Genomic DNA, 24,489 nt, shown 5'->3' with positions numbered 1-24,489 from the left:
CTACTACACCATCAATTTTGGTGTCATCTGCAAACTTACTAACCATTCCTCCTATACTTACATCCAAATCATTTCTATAAATGATGAAAAGCAGGGGACAGCACTGGTCACAGGCCTCCAGTCAAAAAACAACCCTCCACCACCACCCTGTCTCTCCTACTTTCAAGTAAACTTTGTATCCACATAGCTAGCATGTCTCTGGATACCATACGACCTAACCTTGCTAACCAGTCTACCGGGAGGAATCTTGAATTCCTTACTGAAATCCATATACACAACACTCTGTTGTCACCAATCTTTGTCCCTTCTTCAAAAAACGCAATCAAGTTAGTGAGATACAATTTCCCACACACAAAACCACGTTGACCATCTTTCATCAATCCTTGCCTTTCCAAATATAGGGCGATCCTCGTATCCGAAGAATAGTTTCCCATGTTTCATTTACCCATGGCTTTCCGCGACCCAAACTATTATGGGGAACCTTCCAAAACCAGGATGCTGCTAGAAGGATACATTTCCCATTTAAATGATTAGGTTCGCTCCTATCCGCGATAGGTTGTAGAACGTATCCCCTACAGGTACGGGAGAACTACTGTACATGTAAATCCTGTCCCTGAGAACCCCTCTAAACAACTTACCCACCACTGACTCACCAGTCTATAATTCCTCACCACCTTTCTTAAATAATGGCACCAATTGGTTAGGCCACTGTTGGAATATTGCGTGCAATTCTGGTCTCCTTCCTATCAGAAAGATGTTGTGAAACTTGAAAGGGTTCAGAAAAGATTTACAAGGATGTTGCCAGGGTTGGAGGATCTGAGTACAGGGAGAGGCTGAACAGGCTGGGGCTGTTTTCCCTGGAGCGTCGGAGGCTGAGGGGTGACCTTATAGAGGTTTACAAAATTATGAGGGGCATGGATAGGATAAATAGGGGAGTCGGGGTGGGGGAGTCCAGAACTAGAGGACATAGGTTTAGGGTGAGAGGGGAAAGATATAAAAGAGACCTACATGGCAACGTTTTCACACAGAGGGTGGTACGTGTATGGAATGAGCTGCCAGAGGAAGTGATGGAGGCTGGTACAATTGCAACATTTAAGAGGCAGTTGGATGGGGAGACGAATAGCAAGGGTTTGGAGGGATATGGGCCGGGTGCTGGCAGGTGGGACTAAATTGGGTTGGAATATCTGGTTGGCATGGATGAGTTCGACCAAAGGGTCTGTTTCCATGCTGTATATTTCTATGACTCTAATTAGCCAGCCTCCGGTCTTCTAGCACCTCAGCCATGGATATCGATGATACTAATACCTCAGCATGGGGCTCAGCAATCACTTCTGCATCTGGGATACATCTGATCAGGTCCCGGGGATTTATCCATCTTTGTGCACTTTAAGGCATCCAGCAATGTCTCCTCTATAATATGGACACTTGTCAAAATATCACCATTTATTTCTCTAAGTTCTCTAGCTTCCATATCCTTCTCCACAATAAATACTGACGCAAAATATTCATTTCGCTTCTCATCCATTTCCTGCAGTTTCACAGAGAGAGAGCCTTGTTGATCAATCATGGGCCCTATTCTCTCTATAGTTACCCTTTTGCCCTTAATTTATTTGGGTAGAATCTCTTTGGATTCTCCTTAACTCTATTTGCCAAAAGCTCTCTCAGGTCACCTTTCTGCCCTCCTGATTTCCATCAAGATTACTCCTCTTGCCTTTATGCTCCTCAAGGGATTCACTCGATCCCAACTAAACTTGCCTGCCATATACCTCCTTCTTTGTCTTGACCAGAGCCTCAGTTTTTCTAGTCATCCAGCATTCCCTTCACCCTAACAGGAATATACTGCCAGTGGACTCTTATTATCTCATTTTTGAAGGCCTCCCACTTTCCAACTGTCCTTTTACCTGTGAATAGCCTCCCCCATCAACTTTTGAAAGTTCTTGCCCAATACCGTCAAAATTGGCCTTCCTCCAATTTAGAACTTGAGCTTTTAGATCAGGTCTGTCCTTTTCCATAACTATGTTTAAAACTAACAGAATTATGATCATTGGCCCCAAAGCGCTTCCCTACTGACACCTCAGTCACTTGCCCTGCCTTATTTCCCAATAGAAGGTCAAGCTTTGCTCCTTCTCTTGTCGGAACATCCACATACTGAATAAGAAAATGTTTTTGTACACATTTATATTCCTCTTCATTAACACAGTGGCAGCCCCAGTCTACTACTGCAAATTAAAATCACCAATCAATACAATCCTATCATTCTTACAGATAGCCAAGATCTCCTTAAAAACTTCTCAATTTCCTGCAGACTGTGGGGGGTGGGGGGGTGGTAATCCAGACCAATCTGGATGAGGCTTAACCAGTGTTTTTACAGATTCACTTTAGCTTTTCTGCTTTTGTCTTCAACCAACACCAAAACTCATCAAGTGGGTAAGTATAATTTATGATTTTTCAGGAACACGATATGTGTAATTCAATGACATCTTAGTGCACTACAACAGTAATTCATTGCTTCTGAATATGATGTAGTATCTTAAATTAAAGATCAAGTATTATGTAAGTGCATGTCAATTTCTACTTAGGATTCAGTAAAAATGACACACAACCTCATCCCACTCTGCATCTAAACTAAAATTTTGGGTTTCAGTGAGTCATCACTTTAGATGGAAAGAGAGAGTATTCACCTGCAATTTTCTCAACATCCTACCGAAATGTAAAAACACCGTGTCCTTATACAAATGCTGCTGTCAACAAGGGCTTATGATCATTAATGGTATTCCTGAAATCAAACAGTTTAATCGCTATAAACCACAATCTCCTGTTTACTGTGTGCCTTGTGTTTTGGAATACCCAATCCCTCTCTGGACTGTTAATTTTTTTTAATTGACTTGTGGGACACAGGTGCCTCTGGCTGGCCAGCACCTATTGCCCATCCCTAATTGAGCCAGTGTGCTTGCACCTCAACTCAAACCAGCACCATGACATCAAGCACATTGATATATAGAGCTAGTTCAATGTTAAGACTTCAAATTAACCATTTTAAATATTTTAATTTTCAGAAATATTTCAAATCATTTTTACATCGTCATTTGCATTATTGTTATTTGTCGGAAACAGACTTAGAAAATTGCAGTCTATTTATCTATTACAATATAAACGTAGGAGTGTGCTGCATGAAGGTCATTTTAGTGTTGCTTCTTTTACCATCGATATAATGGAAAGAGTCCTTGAAACAGTCTTAAAAGAAAATTCTAACAATAATAGAAACAATTGTGTTTAATTCTGTTTTTCAGATCTCACTTAAATTGAAGATAATGCAGAAAATGATTTTACATTGTACAGTTCATTTTTGTCAGGAGCGAGACTTTAGAATTCTGTAGAGTCCAAGGCTCTGAAATCAATTGTGCCCATCTCTGCAGCCAGTTTCAATTTACTGATTCAGTATAGACCAGGTGCCAAACCTTAAGTGGGTTTCTAAATAGCTCAGCAGTGCACAGGCAGAACATTTTCCTGTTAATCATGGGTGTTCAGCAAATTTTAGTCACAAAATATAGAAGCTCATAATTTGATTACCATCATAATGGGGTTGATGTACCCAATACTCCATACTTTGTACTGGGGTTGGTTAGGTCAGTTGGTTGGACAGAGGGCCTGCAATGCACAGTGACACCAACAGCATGGGTTCATTTTCCACATTGGCTGAGATTACCATAAAGGACCCTCTTTCTCAACCTCTCCCATCGTCTCAGGTGTACTGACCCTCCGGTTAAACCACCGCCACTTGTCTCTCTGACAGGCAGTAGTGCTATGATTTGGTAGGACTACGGCAACTAACTTTTATTTTGTTATTCATTCTTATCATAGTGTTTCTTCCTCACAAGTTATGGGATGGGGTGAAACAGAGAAATGAAAAATAGGTATGTGGGATATTTTGTCAGGTTCTCTACAGTACACAAAACGTCATCTTTTGCTTTGAACCGTGCTTTGTGGCAATCTCCTTCTCAGAATTGCTTTCCATTTCCATGAGACATTCCATCTGACAACCAAATGAAAGTTAGGCACCTTAATGGCATTTGGTACTGGGTTTTTATTTGATCATTTCTGTAAGCTTTTCTCAAGAAATTACAAAAAATAACTGATACTTAAAGATCACAAAAGGGAAAACAAAAAAAAATTAGTACAGACAAGAGTTAACTGCATAAAGAGCTCCAGAAGCAATGGTAAAGAAATTCACAGCATTTGCCAAAGGCAGTCACTAATGAAAAACACATTTCAGTATGCGTCATGCAGAACTTTCCACTGCTACAGCCAATTCACTTCCAAGATGTCTGGCGCCCTCATTATTAACACACTAAATCCATGCAAAAATTAATCTTAAAGCTTTCAGCAATCTTTGCTCTAACTATATTTTAGAGGCTGTTTCTATTTCATTAATATTACTGTCCATTGTGATATGATCCACCTTTCCCTCCTAATTAGGATTTCAGATTTCATTACCCATATCATTTTACAGCACATTACTGCTTTGAGAGTGGTAACAGATAGACAATGCTTTTGCAACCAAACTACCATGATAATCTTAAGTGTAAGAAAAAATACTTCCAGGAACAAAGTGCATTAAACTTATCCAAGTAAACAATTTTTTGGGAATTGACAGTTCCTAAATAATCCATTTCAATATCAACACTTGGAAACCAGAAGAGGGGGTGGTGGAAAGAAAATAGAGAGGGACACATTCATCTGATACATTCAGTTTTATATTCAAAACACTACTAGGTTGAGAAAAGGCCTGCATCCTGCTTCCTTAGTCTTGAAAGTCTCATTATTGCTGGCAATTTTAAAAATATCTTTTACTCAAGTCACCCTTTTAAGAATCCCGCTCACTATCAGACCGAAGGAGATTACCGAAAGAGCTGCTGCCAGTCCTCTGCCAAGGTTACACTGAAATGTAATGAGTTGTGGCAGCAATCAAACAATCTTGTTTTCAAGATTTTTCTACCTGGAAGAAAGTATTTTCTTACAAACATTGGTAAAAGGTGGTCCACAAAAACACAAACATACAATCTACTGAGAGAACCCATCATTTATGTCCTATTTAACCAAACTAAGGTACTGAGAGCAGTAGGTGAATACTTTGCTTAAGTAGCTGCCCTTAACATATTAACCTACACAGCACTGACCAGTAATCAGCTTGATGGTGTAGTGCATTACAGCTAAAAACTAATAATATTCTAGTTCAAATCTGACTCATTCATTCCATTCCAAGTTGCTGACAGAGCTCAGGAGAGATCAAGGAATACAAGGTCAATTACAACACCTCTGAACTCACCGGAAACAAGGAATCAAATTTGGAACCTGGTAGTGTGGTTCAGTGATGCATTACATAATGCATTGGCCTACTTAATTTATAGTCTTATAAGAGAAAACCAGAATTCAAAAAATTTTATTTTCCTTACTCTGGAACACATGTATCAACAGACCATGCTATGAGACTCCAGTTCAGTTTTATGCATGTTGCCCCATTATCCAGACTAATGCAGTTCATGCTTTATTAGTCTTCTCATCCAATCTGAATGTGCAGTTCAACCTCAAAGTTTGAGGACGCTATTATTTTGGTTAAAATTTGACAGACCGAAATGGAAACATTTCACTTCCAATAGCAGCTTATTTTCAGCAAACAGCATTCAAGGTCTTCTTCAAATGTATAGTCAGACATAATGACTGCCTAAATTAGATTTTGATGTATTTGACTCTAACAGTCCTAGCCTTTTAAATTGGGCTGAGATTCCCCCCACCCCATTCTGTGTTGTCATAAATCTCAAACATTTCTCCAAACATTGGTATCAATTTTCTTGCAGGAAGCTATCAGATATTTAAAGCATAAACTATGAAAATGCCAACTGAAATGTGTTTGCACTGCTTGTACCTACTTCATTCTGCACAGTATCTCATCTTGTGACTCAGTTATGCTGCATAACCACATTAAATTGCAACTTCGAGCTTACAAGCAGCAACTATGGTCGTGAATTTTAACCATTAAGACAATTTAATGAAGAATGAGACTGCAATGACTTTTGTTCTCACCAACCAAACAATTACAATTCAATTCAATTCTGATTCTTCAAATGAAAATGTTTATTTTATAAATAAATGCCCTTTGCATGTAAAAAAAACTTCCATCTAAAATATGTATAGCTAATAATGCAGATGAGAATAACCTAAATTTCACTCCATTAGTCCAAGTCTGGATGGGAGAAGAACAGAACTGCAGATTTGCTTCGCGCTGCTGTCAACGCAATCCTGCCAATGTTAACCATTCTTCGTCAAGGGGAAGGCAAGGAGTCAATAATAGGGATGACTGCAATTTGAACAAAGCTCCTCAGCAGCGCTTTGCAAAAATGCTTGCACTACTTGGTCACCCACATTTGAGAAATTTTAATCAACTATAGATGCTAATGAACAATTTCTGAAACAGTGTAGGAGAATCTAAATAGAAATTGGATCCGACTTTCTCAGATAATGACAGGATAGCATCCAAGCCACGCATTCAGTAAATACAAGCTTTGGTGCTGCTAAACAATGATGACTTCTTTCACAGTACTAAACTAACAGAGCAACTGGAAGGGTCTATTCCAACTGGATGCAAAGGGGAAAACAGCTATAAATCTTTCCATTCTCAATCTGGATCTATCCTCAGCACCATTTGTATTTATCTAATTGATTCCAGCATCCCAGAGGCTCAGACGAAGCCTGAATGATATTGTATTCAGACATGAGTAAGTAGTCTGAGATGCATTTATTCCACTGGGAGTTAATGTTGCTGCTACACACATCTGTGAGATGTTTTTTCTGAAACAAATGTCCAACCATGATCTAAAACTGAAAAGCCCCTTTTTAATAAAAGGACTGTAAATATTCAATCATTTTTACCACTTTTTTTAAAAAAATGACACAATTATCCTACTTTCTTCACCTGAGAGCCAGGACCTTTTGTTGCTACATGTGCTACTAGGACAGGAAAATGGAACCGTCCAGAATCGAACTGTTAATTGTAATCAGAAAAGCAGCATAATTTGAATAGAACTGAAATTTTTCTTGCTCACTAATTCCACACCACCGCCCCTCCATTAGCACCCCAGAGGCTGCGACTTCTTTTTACAAACCAGTTTGTGACTGATGTAAGAAAGTGACAGCTCTATCTCAGAAGTTCAAATTATAGACTGCCCACGTTTTAGGTTCTTTAATTTGAAGTTAATAGGTGACATAGGTGCAAGATTATAGTAATTTATTTGATAACTGTTCATTGAGAACTTGGAACTATGCTCAAAATTCATGAATTTCAAATTCACGAATTCATGAAATGTTTCTAGAAACTTTAAATGCCATATTTTGTTTTCTTTCCTACCATTTCAATCTACCAAAGGAAAAGAAAAATTGGTAAGGAACAGGTTAAACTTCTGTGTTGGAAATGGTGTGTAAACAGCAACAAACTATGAGAGAACTGTGTTCAAACAAGTCAACATTGGGTCAGATCTACAAAGGGGCGGAGTGGCCAAAGTTGAAAATCCTGAAACATAAACAGCTCATTTTTATGAAGGAACGTCATTCAAGTACTGCTCGAATTTAGCCTCAAAAGAAAAACAAAACCTAATCTACTTCTTGCCATTTGAGTGATGTTGCCATCGACATGTGTTCAATTTTTCTTTGAGCAGAACTGTCTCTAAAGCATTTGATTATAATGCTAGCTTTTCACATTCATGGACCCTTCGCATAAAGAAATCGACAATTCTTTCTACTCATTTGCAAACTGAAAATACAAAAATGTAAATCAAATCAAGGCATGTTATCATTTTTAAACGTATTTATTTTTGGCAAGTTGGTGATAATCACAAGACAGTGTCAAATCAGTGCTACTGTCCACTCCCAGCTGCCCTGAAGACATTAAGATCCATGTATCCAAAGAAAGACTAGAATCGCATGGAAGCCTGACTGGCTAGGTGGCAAGTTAGCTTCCCAGCTCAATTTCACTAAATTTCATTACATGGGAAGATTTCTCTCTTAGCTTGGTTTATTGATAATCCAACTTCTGTCTTACTGTTTTAATCTTACTGTCTGAATGTACCCTATTGAAACAATGAGCAGTTCTTCCTTTCTTCCCAAGCGATGTTTTCAAACCATTCCTTCGTGAAGATCAACTTCATCTAATAATCAGGAAATTAATATAATGACACAATGTACTTTCCAAGGATCAATGATCATTGAGAGACCATCTTGAATCACTGCTGGAACCTATCCTGGGCTGCTCTAATCATCATTGCTCTTCAAAATGGCAAGTGAAGTGAGACATAACACCTTACACGGATAGCCAAATTATTCAAGCTCCCACTGTTCATTTGAACTGCATCTTTTGCAAATGAATTAGAATCATAGAATGTTGCAGTACTGGAGGAGGCTATACAGCAGTCATCCAACTTCCCTGATCTTTTCCGCCTAACCCTGCAATCACTTGATTTTTAAGTATTTCTTTTTGACACAGCTGTGGATTAACCTACCACCCCACTGGCTGGGAGTGATCCACAGCAATAACCTACTTGAAACAACAATACTTAAAATCCTCACTTATGCAATGGCTTTCATTTCAAGAGCTGAATTTGCCTGGTAAATTATGAAGAGATGGCACCATCTCCTGAAGTTCCCAATGGCCTGCTCGAAACGCAGTTTCAGCTCTCTATGAATCTCTAATTCATAGGAATTTTATTCACAGACGAAATGTGGCACAAATTTGTAAAAAAGTTCAATTACTCTTCATGTTTCTATCACAACAATACCTCAATACCGCACCATTCCTCCAATACTTCAACAACCAGGATTACATGGTATTCAAACTGAAGCTGCATAGGGACCAGGTCAAGGGTTCAAATGGGACTAATTTATAGCTCTTTCAAACAGCCAGCATGGCATCATGGGCTTCTTCGATGTTGTATTATTCTCATGACAAGATCAGCAGTCCTATGTTCAGTTACTAATTTTCTTGGGAGGCTTGTAAATAAACAGAATGCATAATTTGCCATATTATTAACAACATATCATTTCAATGTTTCATATTAATTGCATTTCAATACCTATCTTTTTGTTGTCTCATATCAATTAGAAGGTTTTGTTCACGTGCCAGCCATAATCTCGACTAACCCTATAGTATGGGAGGATGCCACATTGTCAAGGCTGCTGTCCTTTAACAAGGTCATTAGAAGGCTCCATATAGCTGTTCCAGTTGCTCAGGTAAATCCTGAAAATCATTTATGGAAATCAATAATGACTATGTAACCATTATTGATTGTCAGAAAAACCCATCACATTTACAAATATCGTTGAGGGAAGGAAATCTGCCAACCTCATCTGGTCTGGCCTATTAATGATTCCAGGCCGATGGCAATGTGGTTGACTGCCCCCTGAAATGGCTTAGCAAGCCACTCAGTTGTATCAATTGCTGCAAAGTCTCAAGAAAAAAATGAATGGATGAACAAATAAATAATTTAGTTGTTGCGTATGTCTAGGAAGACAGTGGAAAGTGTTGTCACCATAATCTGGTGCCATTTTGAGCTACAAAAAATAAGTTACTTGAATAGTTACTTTAATCTTTTGTTCAAATTGGGGTCTTAAGGCTCCACAGCTTCTGCAAAGTCTCTGCAAAGCGTTTAAGGAGTCCCCACTCTGGGTACTGCAAAGGAAAGACTGATGACTCAGGAGAGTCAATAAAGTGTGGCACTGGAAAAAGCACAGGAGGTCAGGCAGCATCTGAGGAGCAGGAGAGTTGACATTGTTTTGGGCAGGACCCTTCAAACAGTTCTGACCTGCTGTGCTTTTTTCCAGTGCCACACTTTATCAACTCTGACTTGCCAGCAACTGTAGTCCTCACATATCTCCTAAGTGCCCCAAGAGACCCCAACTCCGCTGCTCCTGCTACCGCCACCTCCTCACTGACACCACCAAGAATCCCTGTTCTGGGCCCACCACCACCAGAAGTTCCCACACTGGGCATCAACACCACCACAGCTGATGCCACACCAAGAGTCCAGGCTCTAGGCCTTCTGTTGCCGAGAGTCCCAATCCACGCTACCAATGCTGCAGCCACTACACTGCTTGTATCAAAAATGAAAAGAAAACACAAAAGGTGAAAAGAGGAGAGAGAAAAGGATGCCGTTGGCCTGAAGTGGACAAGCTCAGGAGCCCAAACACCACATCTTGTGCCAGCGCCACCAAATTCAACTGGACAGAAACTTGGCATCGACCTAGGCACCAGAAACAACATTGCAATAACAGCCCTGTCAACCCTGCAAAGTCTTCTTCCGAACATCTGGGGCCTAGTACCAAAATCAGGAAAGCCGTCTCACAGATTAGTCAAGCAATAGCCTACATCGTCATACTCAGAATTGTACCTTATAGACAATGCCCCAGATACCACCATCACCTTCCCTGGATATGTCCCATCCCAACATCAGGACAGGTCCAGCAGAGATGGCAGAACGGTGGTATACCATCAAGAGCGAACTACCCTGGGAATTTTCAACATTGACTGTGGACCCCATGAAGTCTCATGGCTTCAGGTTAAACATGGGCAAGGAAACCTGCTGCTGATTACCACCTACTGTCCTCCCTCAGCTGGTGAATCAGTATTCTTCCATGTTGAGCAACACTTGGAGGAAGCACTGAGGGTGGCAAGAGTGCAAAATGCACTCTGGGTGGGGGACTTCAATGTCCACCATCAAGAATAATTCAACAGCAGCACTACTGATCAAGCTAGTCAGGTCCTAAAGAACACAGCTGCTAGACTGGGTCTGTGGCAGGTGGTGAGGGAACCAATAAGAGGGAAATATATATGCAACCTCATCCTTACCAATCTGCTGCCTGCAGACGCATCTGCCCATAACAGTGTCAGAATGCGTGAAGCCTTCACTCTCCTTGTGTGGTACCATCACCGTGCTAAATGGGACAAACTTTGAACAGACCTAGCAACTCAAGGCTGGGCATCCATGTGACGCTGTGGGCTACCAACAGAAGTGTACTCCAACACAATCTGCAATATGATGTCTCAATATATCCCCCAATCAAACGTTACCATCAAGCCAAGGTAATGACCCTGGTTCAATGAAGAGTGCAGGAGGGTATGTCACAATCAGCAATAGGGCACACCTTAAAAAAAAAGATAAGAACAGAAGTACGTAAGAACCAGGAGCTGGAGGAGGCCATTTGGCCCTTTGAAGCTGCTATGCTATAATAAGATCATGGCTGATCCTTCTCATGGACTCAGCTCCATTTACCCGCCTGCTCATCATAACCCTTAACTCCTTTATTGTTCAAAACTGGTGTTGTTAACCTGGTGAAGCTACCAAACAGAACTAGTTGCATGTCCAACAGCAAAAGCAGCAAGTGACAGACAGACCTAACTTCTGCAGTCTTGCCACATCCAGTTGTGCTCCAGAACACACCACTCCCTTAGACAACCCCTCCAGTACATGTACAACACTGACATCTATCCAACAATGTGGAAAATTGCTCAGGTATGTCCTGGACACAAAAAAGCAGGACAAACTCAACCTGACCAACTACTGCGCCATCTGTGTACTCTCAATCAGTAGAAAAATAACAGAAGGTGCCATCAACAGTACTATCAACTAACAGCACTTGGTCTGCGATGACCTACTCACTGACACCCAGTTTGAGTTCCATCAGGGCCACTCAGCTACTAATATCGTTACAGCCTTGTTTGAAACATGGGGAAAAGCACTAACACATTTGACCAATTGGGGTATCAAGGTGTTCTAGAAAAACTGGAATCAATGGGAATGAGGGAAAGAATCCTGTATTGGTTGGAGTCATAGATGTCACATAGATAGATACTTGTGGTTACTGGAGGCGGAGGGCAGCCTTCTCTGTAATAATTCTCACTGTAGCGTCCTGAACCCAACCATTTTCAGTTGCTTCAATAACCATCATAACGTCAGAAGTAGGGGTGTTTGCTGAAGATTGAACAATGTTCAGCACTATTCAACCTTGAGAAGGACTCTCTCAGAAGGAATCCATGCTCAAATGTAACAAGATCCTGACAATATCCAGGCTTGGACTGAAAAGTGGCAGGCAATGACAATGACAATCTCCAATAAAAGATAATCTAATCACTGTCCCTTGACATTCAATGGTGTTACCATCACTAGATCCCCACTAACGACATCCTCCAGGTTACCATTGAGCAGAAACTCATCTGGACTCGCCTCATAATAACAGTAGCTACAATAGCAGGTCAGACAAAGGAGTACTGCAACAAGTACTCCTGACAGCCTTGAAGAGTGTGATGCTGGAAAAGCACAGCCAGTCAGGCAGCATCTGAGGAGCAGGAGAGTCAACGCTCTGAGCATAAGCTCTTCATCAGAAATGAGGGGGTGGCCCAAGAATACAGAGATAAATGAGAGGGGGTGGGACTCAGGGGAAGGTAGCTGAGAATGTGATAGGTGGATGGAGATGGGGGTGAAGGTGATAGGTCAGAGAGGAGGGTGGAGCAGATAGGTGGGAAGGAAGATGGACAGGTAGGATAGTGCCGAGTGGGAAGGTTGGATCTGGGATAAGGTTGGATCTGGGGGAGGGCAGATCAGGAAACTGGTGAAATCCACATTGATCCCATGTGGTTGGAGGGTGTCCAGGCAGAAGATGAGGCGTTCTTCCTCCAGGCGTCAGATGGCTAGAATTTGGCGGAGGAGGCAGTCCAGGGCTTATATGTCCTTGGCAGAGGGGGAGGGGGTATTGAAGTGTTCAGCCACAGGTCGGTGGGGTTGATTGATGCATGTGTCCCAGAGATGTTCTCTGAAATGTTCTGCAATTTCGCATCCTGTCTCCCCAAAGTAAAGGAAATCACATCAAATCACATACGGTAGATGAGGTGCTTGGAGGTGCCACCGCAGAGATGTAAAACCTGTGCCCACAACTCCCCCTTCACCTCTATCCAAGGCCCCAAAAGATCCTTCCACATCTAACAGAGACTTTCCTGTACCTCCATACACCTCATCTAGTGGGTCCGTTGCTCTCAATGTGGTCTCCTCTACATTGGGGAGACAGGTCGCCACCTTGCAGAATGTTTCGCAGAAGATCTCTGGGATACATACACCAATCAACCTCACTGCCCTGTGGCTGAACACTTCAACTCCCCCTCTCTCTGTGCCAACAAATGCAAGCCCTCGGCCTCCTCCACCGCCAAGTTCTAGCCACCTTACGCCTACAGGAAGAACACCACATCTTCTGCCTTGGGACTCTCCAACCACATGCCATCAATATCAATTTCACTAGTTTCCTGATCACCCCTCTCTCCACCTTATTCCATATCCAACCCTCCAACTCCAGCACCACCCTCTTTAACTGTCCCACCTGTCCATCTTCTTTCCCACCTATCCGCTCCATCCGACCAATCACCATCAGCACCCCCCCACCACCAATTATCTCTTAGCATATCTCTGGCACCCCCCCACCACACATGCCCGATGAAAGGCTTATGCTCGAAACGTCGGCTCTACTGCTCCTCAGATGCTACCTGACTGGCTGTGCTTTTCCACTCTAAGACAAAGCAGCCCACTTAACTGGCACTACATCCATAAGCATGCACTCGCTCCATCACCAACAGTATCAATGTGTAAAGTGTACTATTTTCAATGTGCAGACTAAAAATTTACCAAAGATCTGTAGATAGCACCTTCCAAACCCATGACTACTTCCATCTCGAAGGACAGGGGCAGAAGATACATGGGAACACCACCTCCTGCAAGTTCCCCTCCAAGCCACTGACCATTGAGATTTGAAAATATATCACTGTTTCTTCAGTGTTGCTGGGTTAAAATCCTGGAATTTCCTCCCTAACAGCATTGAGAGTCTACCTACAGCACATGCAGACTGCAACTCACGACCACTTTCTCAAAGGAAAGTAGGGACCAGCAATAAGTGCTGGCCAACCAGCGACACCCATACCCCACGAATGAATAAAAGACCTCTACCACCAAAATCAGATTCATTGTTTACCCTGTATTTGCCTCATTGACATTTGTGTGATGTTGCTTCATGTATTAATTACTTACTTGCCCATGTAATACTTATAGATAAGTAAACTGATGTTTATATATAAAAAGGAATATAAACTTTTGTAGACATCAGTTAGGCAAAATGGTTTGCTCTGCTGGAAATGATATGTTGTTATCTCAGTATCGCAACACAATTAGTTTTCAACCATCTTTGGCTTCATTTTCACAATCTATATATTAGTATTTCAAAACAAGTACACTGAAATTACTGCAGCGGCACTGTATGGTTTTCCTAGGCTGGTCTTAGGCAATGACGGTTTCAAATGAACGAAGTTTGCTATTGTCAACACCAGAGCTCCAAACAAACCCGAATGCAGTTACAATATTTTCCAGGCCCGCAAATTATTGAGTGCGCCTTGCAAAGACCTACATTGGCTGAATAAATCATGGCACAGCTAACAACTCAGCAGAGTGAACTTTGCAGGGTACTCATTGTCCATCGTGTATAACAGTGGCTAAAGGTGTGCGGTGAAAAAACTAATGAAATCCACTTTATAGACAAAAATCTTAATTTTAAACAAACACTAAGAATATTCAGTTGATTGCAATTAAAGTAAGATTAGGTAAGACTTTTAAAAATCCAAAAAGCCTTGGCTGCAACAGATTTCAATTGGCTGCCCTGGTAGATAGATATTAACATGTGTACTACAAATCCACATAAACGTTAAGACCCCAGGTTCCAATTCGGTTCCAACTTGAATTAATACTGAGAGCTGGAACACAATTGACATTAATAAGGTTTGTGTAGGAAGAGAAAATAGTTGGAGTGGTGGTGGGAGGAGGAGGAAGAGGAGTGATCCAAACTTTCTAACTGGTATTCAGTATCCCTTTTTTTGGAATACTCTTACATGCAATTTGAAGGACAGGATTTATTTTGACATAGGTAGCATGCATGGTTGGAACGGATTCATTCAATATATCACTTATCTTACCTCCACTCCACCAGCAAACCAATCATGAGCTATGTTCAAGCTCTTGCGACAGATTTTCTGGCTGTATGACCATTTGCATGGGTTAGGCAGAGAGTTTTTTTTGGGGGGAGAGAAGGGGGTGGATTGTGACTTATTGCCTAACATGCTTACACTGATTAGGATTTCCACCTCTTAATCTTATGTTTTTTGCAGCTCTTGAGTATACTGCTAGGAGTTGCATCAGAGTGGCTCACTAATTTCTTTTTCTTCCTTTTCTCTAAATTAGCAAGGTGGCAGATTAGGAACTCATTACTGTGCTTAGGAAACTCTTAGTACAAACAATTCTCATGTAGTCCAACAAGTCAGTATGTTAGAGCATCATGATTTGGAGATGCCGGTGTTGGACTGGGTATACTTAGAGCATCAATTGAGTGAGCCATCAGCCTTCCTGGATTATTTAATTTTAGTTCAGCACAATATCTTCATTAAAATATTTCACCAATAAACTAATTGTGTTATGATATGCAGTAAGTAGGTTACTAGTGGCAACTTTCCTGAATCTAGAGATGGTGAGAGAAACATTGTAATGCTTTGTGAAAATCTGACAATAAGAATGGTTGCACCATTCAACCCTACCATCCAATGACTCTTTCCCCTGCTACAACAAATGCCACAGCCATGCAGATTACAAGCAACTATTAACTTTAATTGTATAATTTCCAAAAATCATCCTTTACAATGAGAAGATTTTAATCATCCAACATAACCCATGCTGTTCTGGCTGCTCAAAAGTAGCAGAAATGCCTAACATTTGCTTTGAATGTAGGTATCATGTTGCTCCAGTACCAATGAAATCAGTGCTTCCCTCATTAGCAATTTCCCTTCCAATTCTTTACTCTGAAAGGCTGAATTTTGCAGAGGTTTAATAATCCAATGGCCAGTAGCGTATAAGAAGGTTCCAAACGTCCATTCCAGGTAACAGTGTTAGCAGGCTATTTCTCAGAAGGATGGCCTCCTTCTTCAAAGACTGCAATTTCCCCTCCCACACGGTTGATGATGCCCTCCAGTGCATCTCATTCACTTCCTGCACCTCTGCCCTTGAACCCCACCTCTCCAACCACAACAAGAACAGAACTCCACTGGTCCTCCCCTTCCATCTCACCAAACTCCGTATACATTGCATCATCCTTCACCATTTCTGCCACCTACAAACAGACCCCACCACCAAAGATATATTTCCCTCCCCATCCCTATCCGCTTTCTGTAAAGACCATTCCCTACGCGAATCCCTTGTCAGGTTCACACACCTCCACCAACCCACCCTCTCCTCCTGCACCTTCCCTATCACTGTAGGAATTGCAAACCCAGCGCCCACACTTCCCTCCTCACCTTTGTCCAAGGCACCAAAGAAGCCTTCCACATCCAGAGTTTTACCGGCACTTCCACACATGTCATTACTGTATCTGTTGCCCCCAATGTGGTCACCGTTACACTGGGGAGACAGGACGCCTACCTGCAGAACACTTCAAAGAACATTTCTGGGACTCTGCAGCAACCAATCCCACCACCCCATCGCCGAACACTTCAACTCCTCCTCCCATTCCACCAAGAACATGCAGGTCCTGTGCCTCCTCCATCGCCACACCCTAACCACATCACACCAGGAGGAAGAACACCTCATCTTCCACTTTGGGACCCTCCAACCACACAGCATCAAAGTGGACTTCACTAGTTTCCTCATTTCTCCTCCCCCCCCACCTTATCCCAGTTCCAATCTTCCAACTCGGCACCACCCTCTTGACCTGTCCATCTTCCTTCCCACCTATCCGCTCCACCCTTCTCTCCGACCTATCACCATTACCCCCACTTTCATCTACCTATCACAATCTCAGCTACGTTCCTCCAGCCCTACCCCCTCCCATTTATCTCTCTACCACCTCAGCTCAAGCATCATTTCTATTGGAAGGCTCTTTCCCGAAACATCAATTCTCCTGGTCCTCTGACCTGCTGTGCTTTTCCAGCATCACACTCTCGACTCTGATCTCCAGCAACTGCAGTCTTCACTTTCTCCTATTTCACAGTAGGCAGCCAAGATGGTTTTGCCCAGTCCAAGGCTGCATGCGCACACAAACAGATTTTGATCTTTCAGAGAATCAAGGGATTTGGTGAACGAGGGCGAAAGTGGAATTAATGCAGATAATCAGCCATGATCGTATTAATGGCAGAGTAAGCTCGATGGGCCCTATGGTCTACTCCTGCTCCTTTCCCTTATGTTCAATATCCAGCAAAGATGATTGAATAATAGCATGCAAGAGTAGACAATGTGATGATTTCTTTCATTTTGCCTGTCATTCTTAAGCTTGATACTTGGAAACCTCATGACAAGGAGACAACACTAAGTGTACACTGCATTTTCTGTAAGTCCACAATATTATTGGCTTCATGGTATATAATCTTTTAAAAGCTCAATGTGCTGGCCCTGAATTAAAAGTCACTGTGTTTTGCATGAAATTTAAACCAGCGACTACATTCTTCAGTTTAAACAACTGGTAACCTGATTTTAAAATGAGATATGACATGAATTACAAATAAAACTGAATAACAGCTCAACCAAAATTCGTGCTTGTGCTGATGGGATCAGAAGGAGTTCCATGAAATTTAAAAACATTTCTTGCTACAGCTAGAATTTTACTATTTTACATTACAATCCCTCTTCTGTCAAACCATGACAAAATTATATTTTTTGGTAATAGAGGCACTTTGCATCAAGATGGCTGTGTTTTGCAGCAATTGATGTTGTCTTTCATTAAAACTCTATCAGCAGACTCCTCTGAAAGTATTAGATAAAAATGTCTCCTAAATAGCATTCCCAAGACTGCAAAAAGCATCGTTTTTGCTTCTTTGTGTGATTGCTGAAATTATATAAGTTGTGTGGTGTATTTGTTGCAGAAATTGCAAGGAATGTAAGCAACAAAGCATGTCTCAAAGAGCTCAATAACTTCTTACATTTTTAACCGTAAATTGCACCAGTGTATATGCTTTTCAATACCAAGCCGATACCTTTGGTGTTTGCTAAAGATCAGAAGGGAAAGGGCCTACACCCATTTGCTCAAATATAAATCCACACTAATTGGATAGGCGTGTGAGGTCAGAAAAAAATAGCATAGAATTGCAAAAAAATCTTAAATTATTTCAACATGCTGCAATCCCTTCAATGACGACTGGCTGTTATGTGCCCAAAAAATATAAATGGGAACTGCCAACATTTAATCTTTTGACCCCGAGGAGGATCTGGGCAGTGATACTGATTCTTAATAGAAAGGTTGTTTTTGGTTTATTCAGAGCATACAACACAAAAGCTAAGGTTGCCCACATTTATTAATAACTTAAAGGATTTCTCGAAATGCACAGCATAGACTATACATTCATTAACATGAGAAGCAGATTCAGCATGCAGAGGGTTAACAATCCTGTGCTTTGTCTCAACGGCCGCAGTATACAGACAAGGAGAAAAGGTTCCTTAAATAAATAGACTGCTGAACCATCTGTGTATTTTTACTGTATCATTCAGCTTACCCTGTTAAAATGATTCTGGTTTGCTGTAAACTGATCAGAGATAGACTTAATTTTTATTTTAAAAAAGGTTTTGCTCTTTGATGTATTTTATGAGTTTTGACGGCCGAAGATATGGAAAGCAAAAGGAATGCAACCAGCCTCCCTGATAACCAGCAGTACGAACAGAGAGCTCGGCAGACAATAGAAGCAATGATTCATTCAGTACAAATACAAATTGCACAGTTCGCCCACATGGCTCAGCACACATTATCTACAAACATTTACGGACAACGGCTTCTTAAAATACTGTATGGTGTACCTGTGAAACCATCGTCTTTCTCTCCATAAACCAAGACAAGGAAATGTATATAATCCCTGTTTCAGCTCGACTTTCAGACACAGATTGGCCCCTCTCTTTCCTCTCCTGTTATCTCCCCTACAGCAACTCCCAGATCTTGGCCAGATGGCTCGTGCGGGCTCCGCCTTGCATGCCATGGGCTATTAATCACAACTAGCCACTCCCCCCACTGTCTCCTAATCCGATACCTGATCCTCACAGAAGGAAAAAGCAGCAAAGCCAGTCCCAATGTCTGCGTTCTCCCAGCACTCCCTGAGGTGAATCAAGATGGAATTTCCACATGCAGCTGATTATGCCAAGGCTAAATATTTTAGATTTTAACATGTGGAAAAATAATAAATTTGCTTTCTTCATTTGGAAAGTCAAAGATTTTCCTTCGTCAATATGTTGCAGTGACTGAAGTACCTAAAGACAATAAAACACCAGTTTGTAACATTGGAAATAATCCTAATGCCTTCTGAAATTCTTGATTCTGAGAGACTGAGTTCCTCAATTTCTCATTTAATCTTTTGATGCCTGAAACAACATATTGAACAAATAATAACTCCAAATCCAGGTTATTTAAAAGGTAACCAGGCAAAGAGAAGACCTTCAAAGTACCTTATGGCTGCCACTTATTGTATGTTGGGCAACTTCGGACTACAGTATACTTGTACTCAAATCTCACCTCCAAACCCAAATCACATTGAGGTGGAGAAGCTCTAAGGACAAAAAATGGTCTCATTTTGGCAGGAGAGGTGGTGTATGTAGGGAGTCAGAGTTTTACAAAATGAAAAAAGGGATCTTGGCGCACTGTGTTCATGTTGGTCATCAAGCATCTACCTGCTAAAGCCCCATTTGCTAAACCAAATTTGGATTAAATTTACCAAGTGCCCTGGGCCCCATGAGATCTTACATTCTTGATCAGTCTTCCACACAATACCTTATCAAAAGCTTTATCAAAATTCATGTAGAAAACATCCACTAAACTACCTTCATTTGCAGATCTAGTCAGTTCCTCAAAAAGCTCAATCAAACCTGTCAGAGGAAGTTCACTTTTGCAGTTCAGTTTTAGAATGATCACTTACTTTAGACACTGTTTTTATTTATGGCCCTTTATCAGCTGGAAAAAAAAAGTCTATCCAAAATGGCAAATCACAGAAACAATGCATTCATCTGTTTCTTTTGTGGATTTCTCCTCAGCGACAACTCTTGCTACTATAGACTTCCAGAATGTCTATTGCTGTCCCAGAACAGCAGGACTGTCCTATGAAGAACGGGCCCATATCCCTCTAAAACCATTCCAATTTGTGCACTGTCCAAATGTCTTTTACATGTTGTAACTATACCTGCTCTGGATTAGAGTGGTGCTGAAAAAACACAGCAGTTCAGACAGCATCCAAAGAGCAGGAAAAGGAGCAGGTATTCCTGATGAAGGACTTTTGCCTGAAACGTTGATTTTCCTGCTCCTTGGATGCTGTCTGAACTGCTGTGCTGTTCCAGCACCACTGTAATCCAGAATCTGGTTTCCAGCATCTGCAGTCATTGTTTTTACCTAGTAACTATACCTGCCTCTACCACTTCTCCTGGCAATTCATTCCATCTACCACCACCCTCTGTGTGAAAAGGTTGCCCCTCAGATCCCTTTCAAATCTTTCCCCTCTCATCTTAAACCATTGATGTGGAGGTGCCGGTGTTGGACTGGGGTGGACAAACCTAAAAATCACACAACGCCAGATTATAGTCCAAGTTTATTTGGAAGTACAACACTCTGCAAGCTTGTACTTCCAAATAAACCTGTTGGGCTATAATCTGGTGTTGTGTGGTGTGATTTTTAACCTTAAACCTATGCACTCTGGTTTTGAACTCCCCTACCCTAGGGAAAAGGCCTTTGCTATGCACCTTATCCATACTCCTTATGATTTTATAAAGTTTATGAGCAGATGCTGCAGATCAGAAACAAAAACTGTAATTGCTGGAAAATTCAGGTCTGACAGCTGATCTCATTGGAACTTACAAAATACGTAAAAGGCTGGGTAGATGCAGGCAAGATGTTTCCCTGGTTAGGATGTCTAGAATCAGAGGACATAATTTAAAAATCAGGGGATGCCACTTTGTTCGAAGATGAGAATTTCTTTTACTCAGTGTTATAAACCTTTGGAATTCTCTATCACAAAGGGCTGTTGAAGTTCAGTCTTTGAGCATGTTTAATGTGTAGATTGATAGGTTTCTGATCATCTTTGACAGGATGGTAATGGAGATTGGGGGTGAGTAAAAGGCATGGAAATATTCAATCAATCAAGGCTGTATTGAATGGTGGGCAAATTGGACAGGCTGAATGGCTTACTCCTGCTCTCATGTTAAAGGGTTAGAGGTTATAAATTAAAAGGGCCATGAAACAAAAGATTGAGGAGTGGTAATGGCTGTAGTGAAGTGACAAAGCATTAATCCAAATTAGGTGTAAATAGCAGAATACAGTCAACTCAAAGCAAAAAACATGTTGCATACAAAGGCGGTGAGCGTATTATCAAAATGGAGGTCAGAAGTTATGGTCTGAAGTTGTTGAATTCAGAGTCCAAAAGGCTTTAAGGCACCTAAACAGAAAATGAGGATCTATTTCTCAAGCTTGCATTGGACTTTATTGGAAAACTGCAGCAGACCCAGGATAGAAACATGAGCTTAAGAGCAAGATGATATATTGAAATGGCAGGTGACTTGGGTCATGCCAATACTGCGCATTCTGTAAAGCAGCCATGCAGTCTGTATATGGTCTTTACAATGCATTGGAAATCATGCTGTAGGCAATTAATGTAGATTATGTGTCAAATATCATATTTTACATTATACTTCATCAAGGAAATTTGTAAAAATACCAATTCAAGGAGTAACCCAACATTTACACGGCATGGGAGGAGAAAGCAGATTGCCCACCAGATTCTGATTCGATAGTAGTGCTGCCATTGAAAATGCACCAATTCATAACTGACAGATAAAATTTAAACAAAGCCAGGAATGTTAAACCAGGCAGACTGACTCTGATCAGTCAGGACCCAGACTAGACTGAAAGAATACAAATAATCACTGCTTCATCTGGAAGGAGCGCTTGGGACCTTGGACACTGAAAAATTAATGACATTAAAGTATGTCAGATTTCAAGGGGATGATGGCTTCCACATGGAAATAGATGAGGAAAAAGCAAGTTTCATCAATCTCAGAATAGAATCCCTACAGTGTGGAAACAGGCCCTTCAGCCCAACAAGTCCACACCAACCCATTTCCCTACCCTATTATCCTATATTCACTCCTAAACAATGAGCAATTTAGCATGGCCAATTCACCTAACTAGCACATCTTTGGATTGTGGCAGGAAACAGAGCACCCATGAGGAAACCCATGCAGACATGGGGAGAATGTGCAAACTCCACACAGATAGTGGCCCGAGGCCGAAATCGAACCCGGGTCCCTGGCAACAGTGCTAACCACTGAGCCTCCGTGCTGCCTCTTAAGTTCTTTTAATTCAAGAATTGCACTTTGTGTCTGTAAAATTGCAAATGCAATTTAACAATTTATATTTATATTGTGCTTTTAACATAATAAAACTGTACAAGGCACTTTACAAGAACAATAAAACACAAAGTAAAGAAACTGAGCCACATGTAGAGATATTAGATCGATTGACCAAAAAACTTGCCAAGGAGTTAAAGTTTATGAACATAGAACAATCCAACACAGGAACTGGTCCTTCAGCCCATGCTGTTGTGCTGAACATGTCAAATTAAACTACTCCCTTCTGCCTGCCCTTGTCCATATCCTTCCATTTCTTGTGTATTCATGTGCTTATCTAAAAGTTTCTTAAAAGCCCCTATCGTATCTGCCTCCATCATCACCCCTGGCAGCACGTTCCAGACTCCTACCGTGCTGTGTAAAAAAACTTGCCCCTCACAACTCCTTTAAACTTACCCTCCTAATCTTAAATAAATGCCACCAAGTTTTAGACATTTCAACTCTGACCATAACCTATCTGTGCATCTTATAATTTTATAGACTTCTATCAAGTCTCCACTCAGCCTCTGACGCTCTAGAGAAGTCAACCCGAGTTTTTCTAGTCTCTCCTTACAGCTAATCCAGACAGCAACCTGGTAAACCTCTTCTGCACCCTCTCCACAGCCTCTACATCCTTCCTGTAACGCAACAACCAGACTTGAAGGCAATATCGAAAATCTTATAAAGCTGCAACATGATATCCCAACTCTTGTACTCAATTCCCCGATCAACAAAGACAAGCATGCCATATGCCTTCTTTATCAGCCAATCTACTTGGGTGGCCACTTTCAGGGAGCCATGGACTTGAACCCCAAGATCCCTCTGTATATCAATACTGTTCAGGATCTTGCCATTGACTGTATACTTTTCCTTACCGTTTGATCTTCCAAAGTGCAGCACCTCACACTTACCAGGATTAAAATTCATCTACCATTTCTCCGCCCATATCTGCAACTGATCTATATCCCTCTGTATCCTTTGACAACCTTCAACACTATCCACAATTCCACCAACTTTTGTACTAAACCACCATTTATGTTTTCATCCATTTATATACATCAAAACAGCAGAGGTCCCAGTATTGATCTCTGTGGAACACCATTAGTCATAGACGTCCAGCCAGAAAAACATGCTTCCACATGCTTCTATGGGCAAGTTAATTCTGAATCCAAACGGCCAAGTCACCATGGATCCCATGCAGCTTAATCTTATGGATGAGCCTACCTTGTCGAAAGCCTTACTAAAATCCATGTCGACAACATCCACAGTCGCCTTTGTCACCTCCTCAAAAGATGTATTGAAGTTAGTAAGATATGATTGGTCCCACACAAAGCCATGCTCACTGAACCTAATTAGGCCACACTTCTCCAAATGCACATAAATCTTATCCCGAAGAATTCTCTCCAATAGGTTCCCAAACACTGATGAGAGACTCACTGATCTATAGTTTCCTGGATTATCTCTATTCCCCTTCTTGAACAAAGGAACAACACTAGCTAATTGCAAATCCTCTGGGACCTCTCCAGTGGCTAGCAAGGATACAAGGATCTTGGTCAAGGCCCCAGCAATCTCCTCTCTTGCCTCTCTCAATAACCTTTGGCAGATCCCACTGGGCCCTGGGGACTTATCCACCTTAACGCTCTTCAAGGCACCCAACACTACCAGTTTCCTGATCTCAAAATGCTGAGCACACTGAGCACAAATCTCACTACCTTCCATATCCTTTTCTTGGATGTACACTGATGCAAAGTACCCATTTAGGACACTTATGAGTGTCTTAAATGAAGGAATCAAGGTAGAGAGGCGGAAATACAGGAAAAGTAGAGCTTCAGATTCAGGCAGCTGTATGGACCATAGATGACTCCTCTATTGAACGGAGAGAAAAACAAACTGGGGAATTACAGTCCTCTTAATTGGAATCTTTAACAAAACACTGAGCGAACACTTGAAAAATTTGAGCTGTTTTGAGAACACCAACATGGACCTGCAAAAGGGCAGGTCTAATAAACAATTAGCACGTTTGAGAAAT

The 24,489-nt window shown here is 41.3% G+C and overlaps 1 protein-coding gene across 13 annotated transcripts in view; it reads right to left on the bottom strand.

Moving 5' to 3' along the window:
• The window catches only part of LOC122542077 (RNA binding protein fox-1 homolog 2-like), a 370,347-nt gene that overhangs the window by 105,361 nt on the left and 240,497 nt on the right, over nt 1–24,489 (bottom strand). Inside the window, exon 1 of one of the 13 annotated variants that reach the window (XM_043679403.2) lies at nt 18,900–19,042. The exons of the other annotated variants lie outside the window; for them this stretch is intronic. Coding sequence (XP_043535338.1) covers nt 18,900–18,926 — 27 coding nt within the window. The 5' untranslated portion in view covers nt 18,927–19,042. Of the gene's footprint in view, nt 1–18,899; nt 19,043–24,489 lie in introns of those variants that run through there. 13 annotated transcript variants of the gene reach the window in all.

This window comes from Chiloscyllium plagiosum, unplaced genomic scaffold (assembly GCF_037043375.1).
Source record: "Chiloscyllium plagiosum isolate Xiang-an unplaced genomic scaffold, Cpla_swu_hap1 HiC_scaffold_33, whole genome shotgun sequence".
Lineage (NCBI taxonomy): Eukaryota > Metazoa > Chordata > Chondrichthyes > Orectolobiformes > Hemiscylliidae > Chiloscyllium > Chiloscyllium plagiosum.
This window is presented reverse-complemented; position numbering and strand designations above follow the sequence as displayed.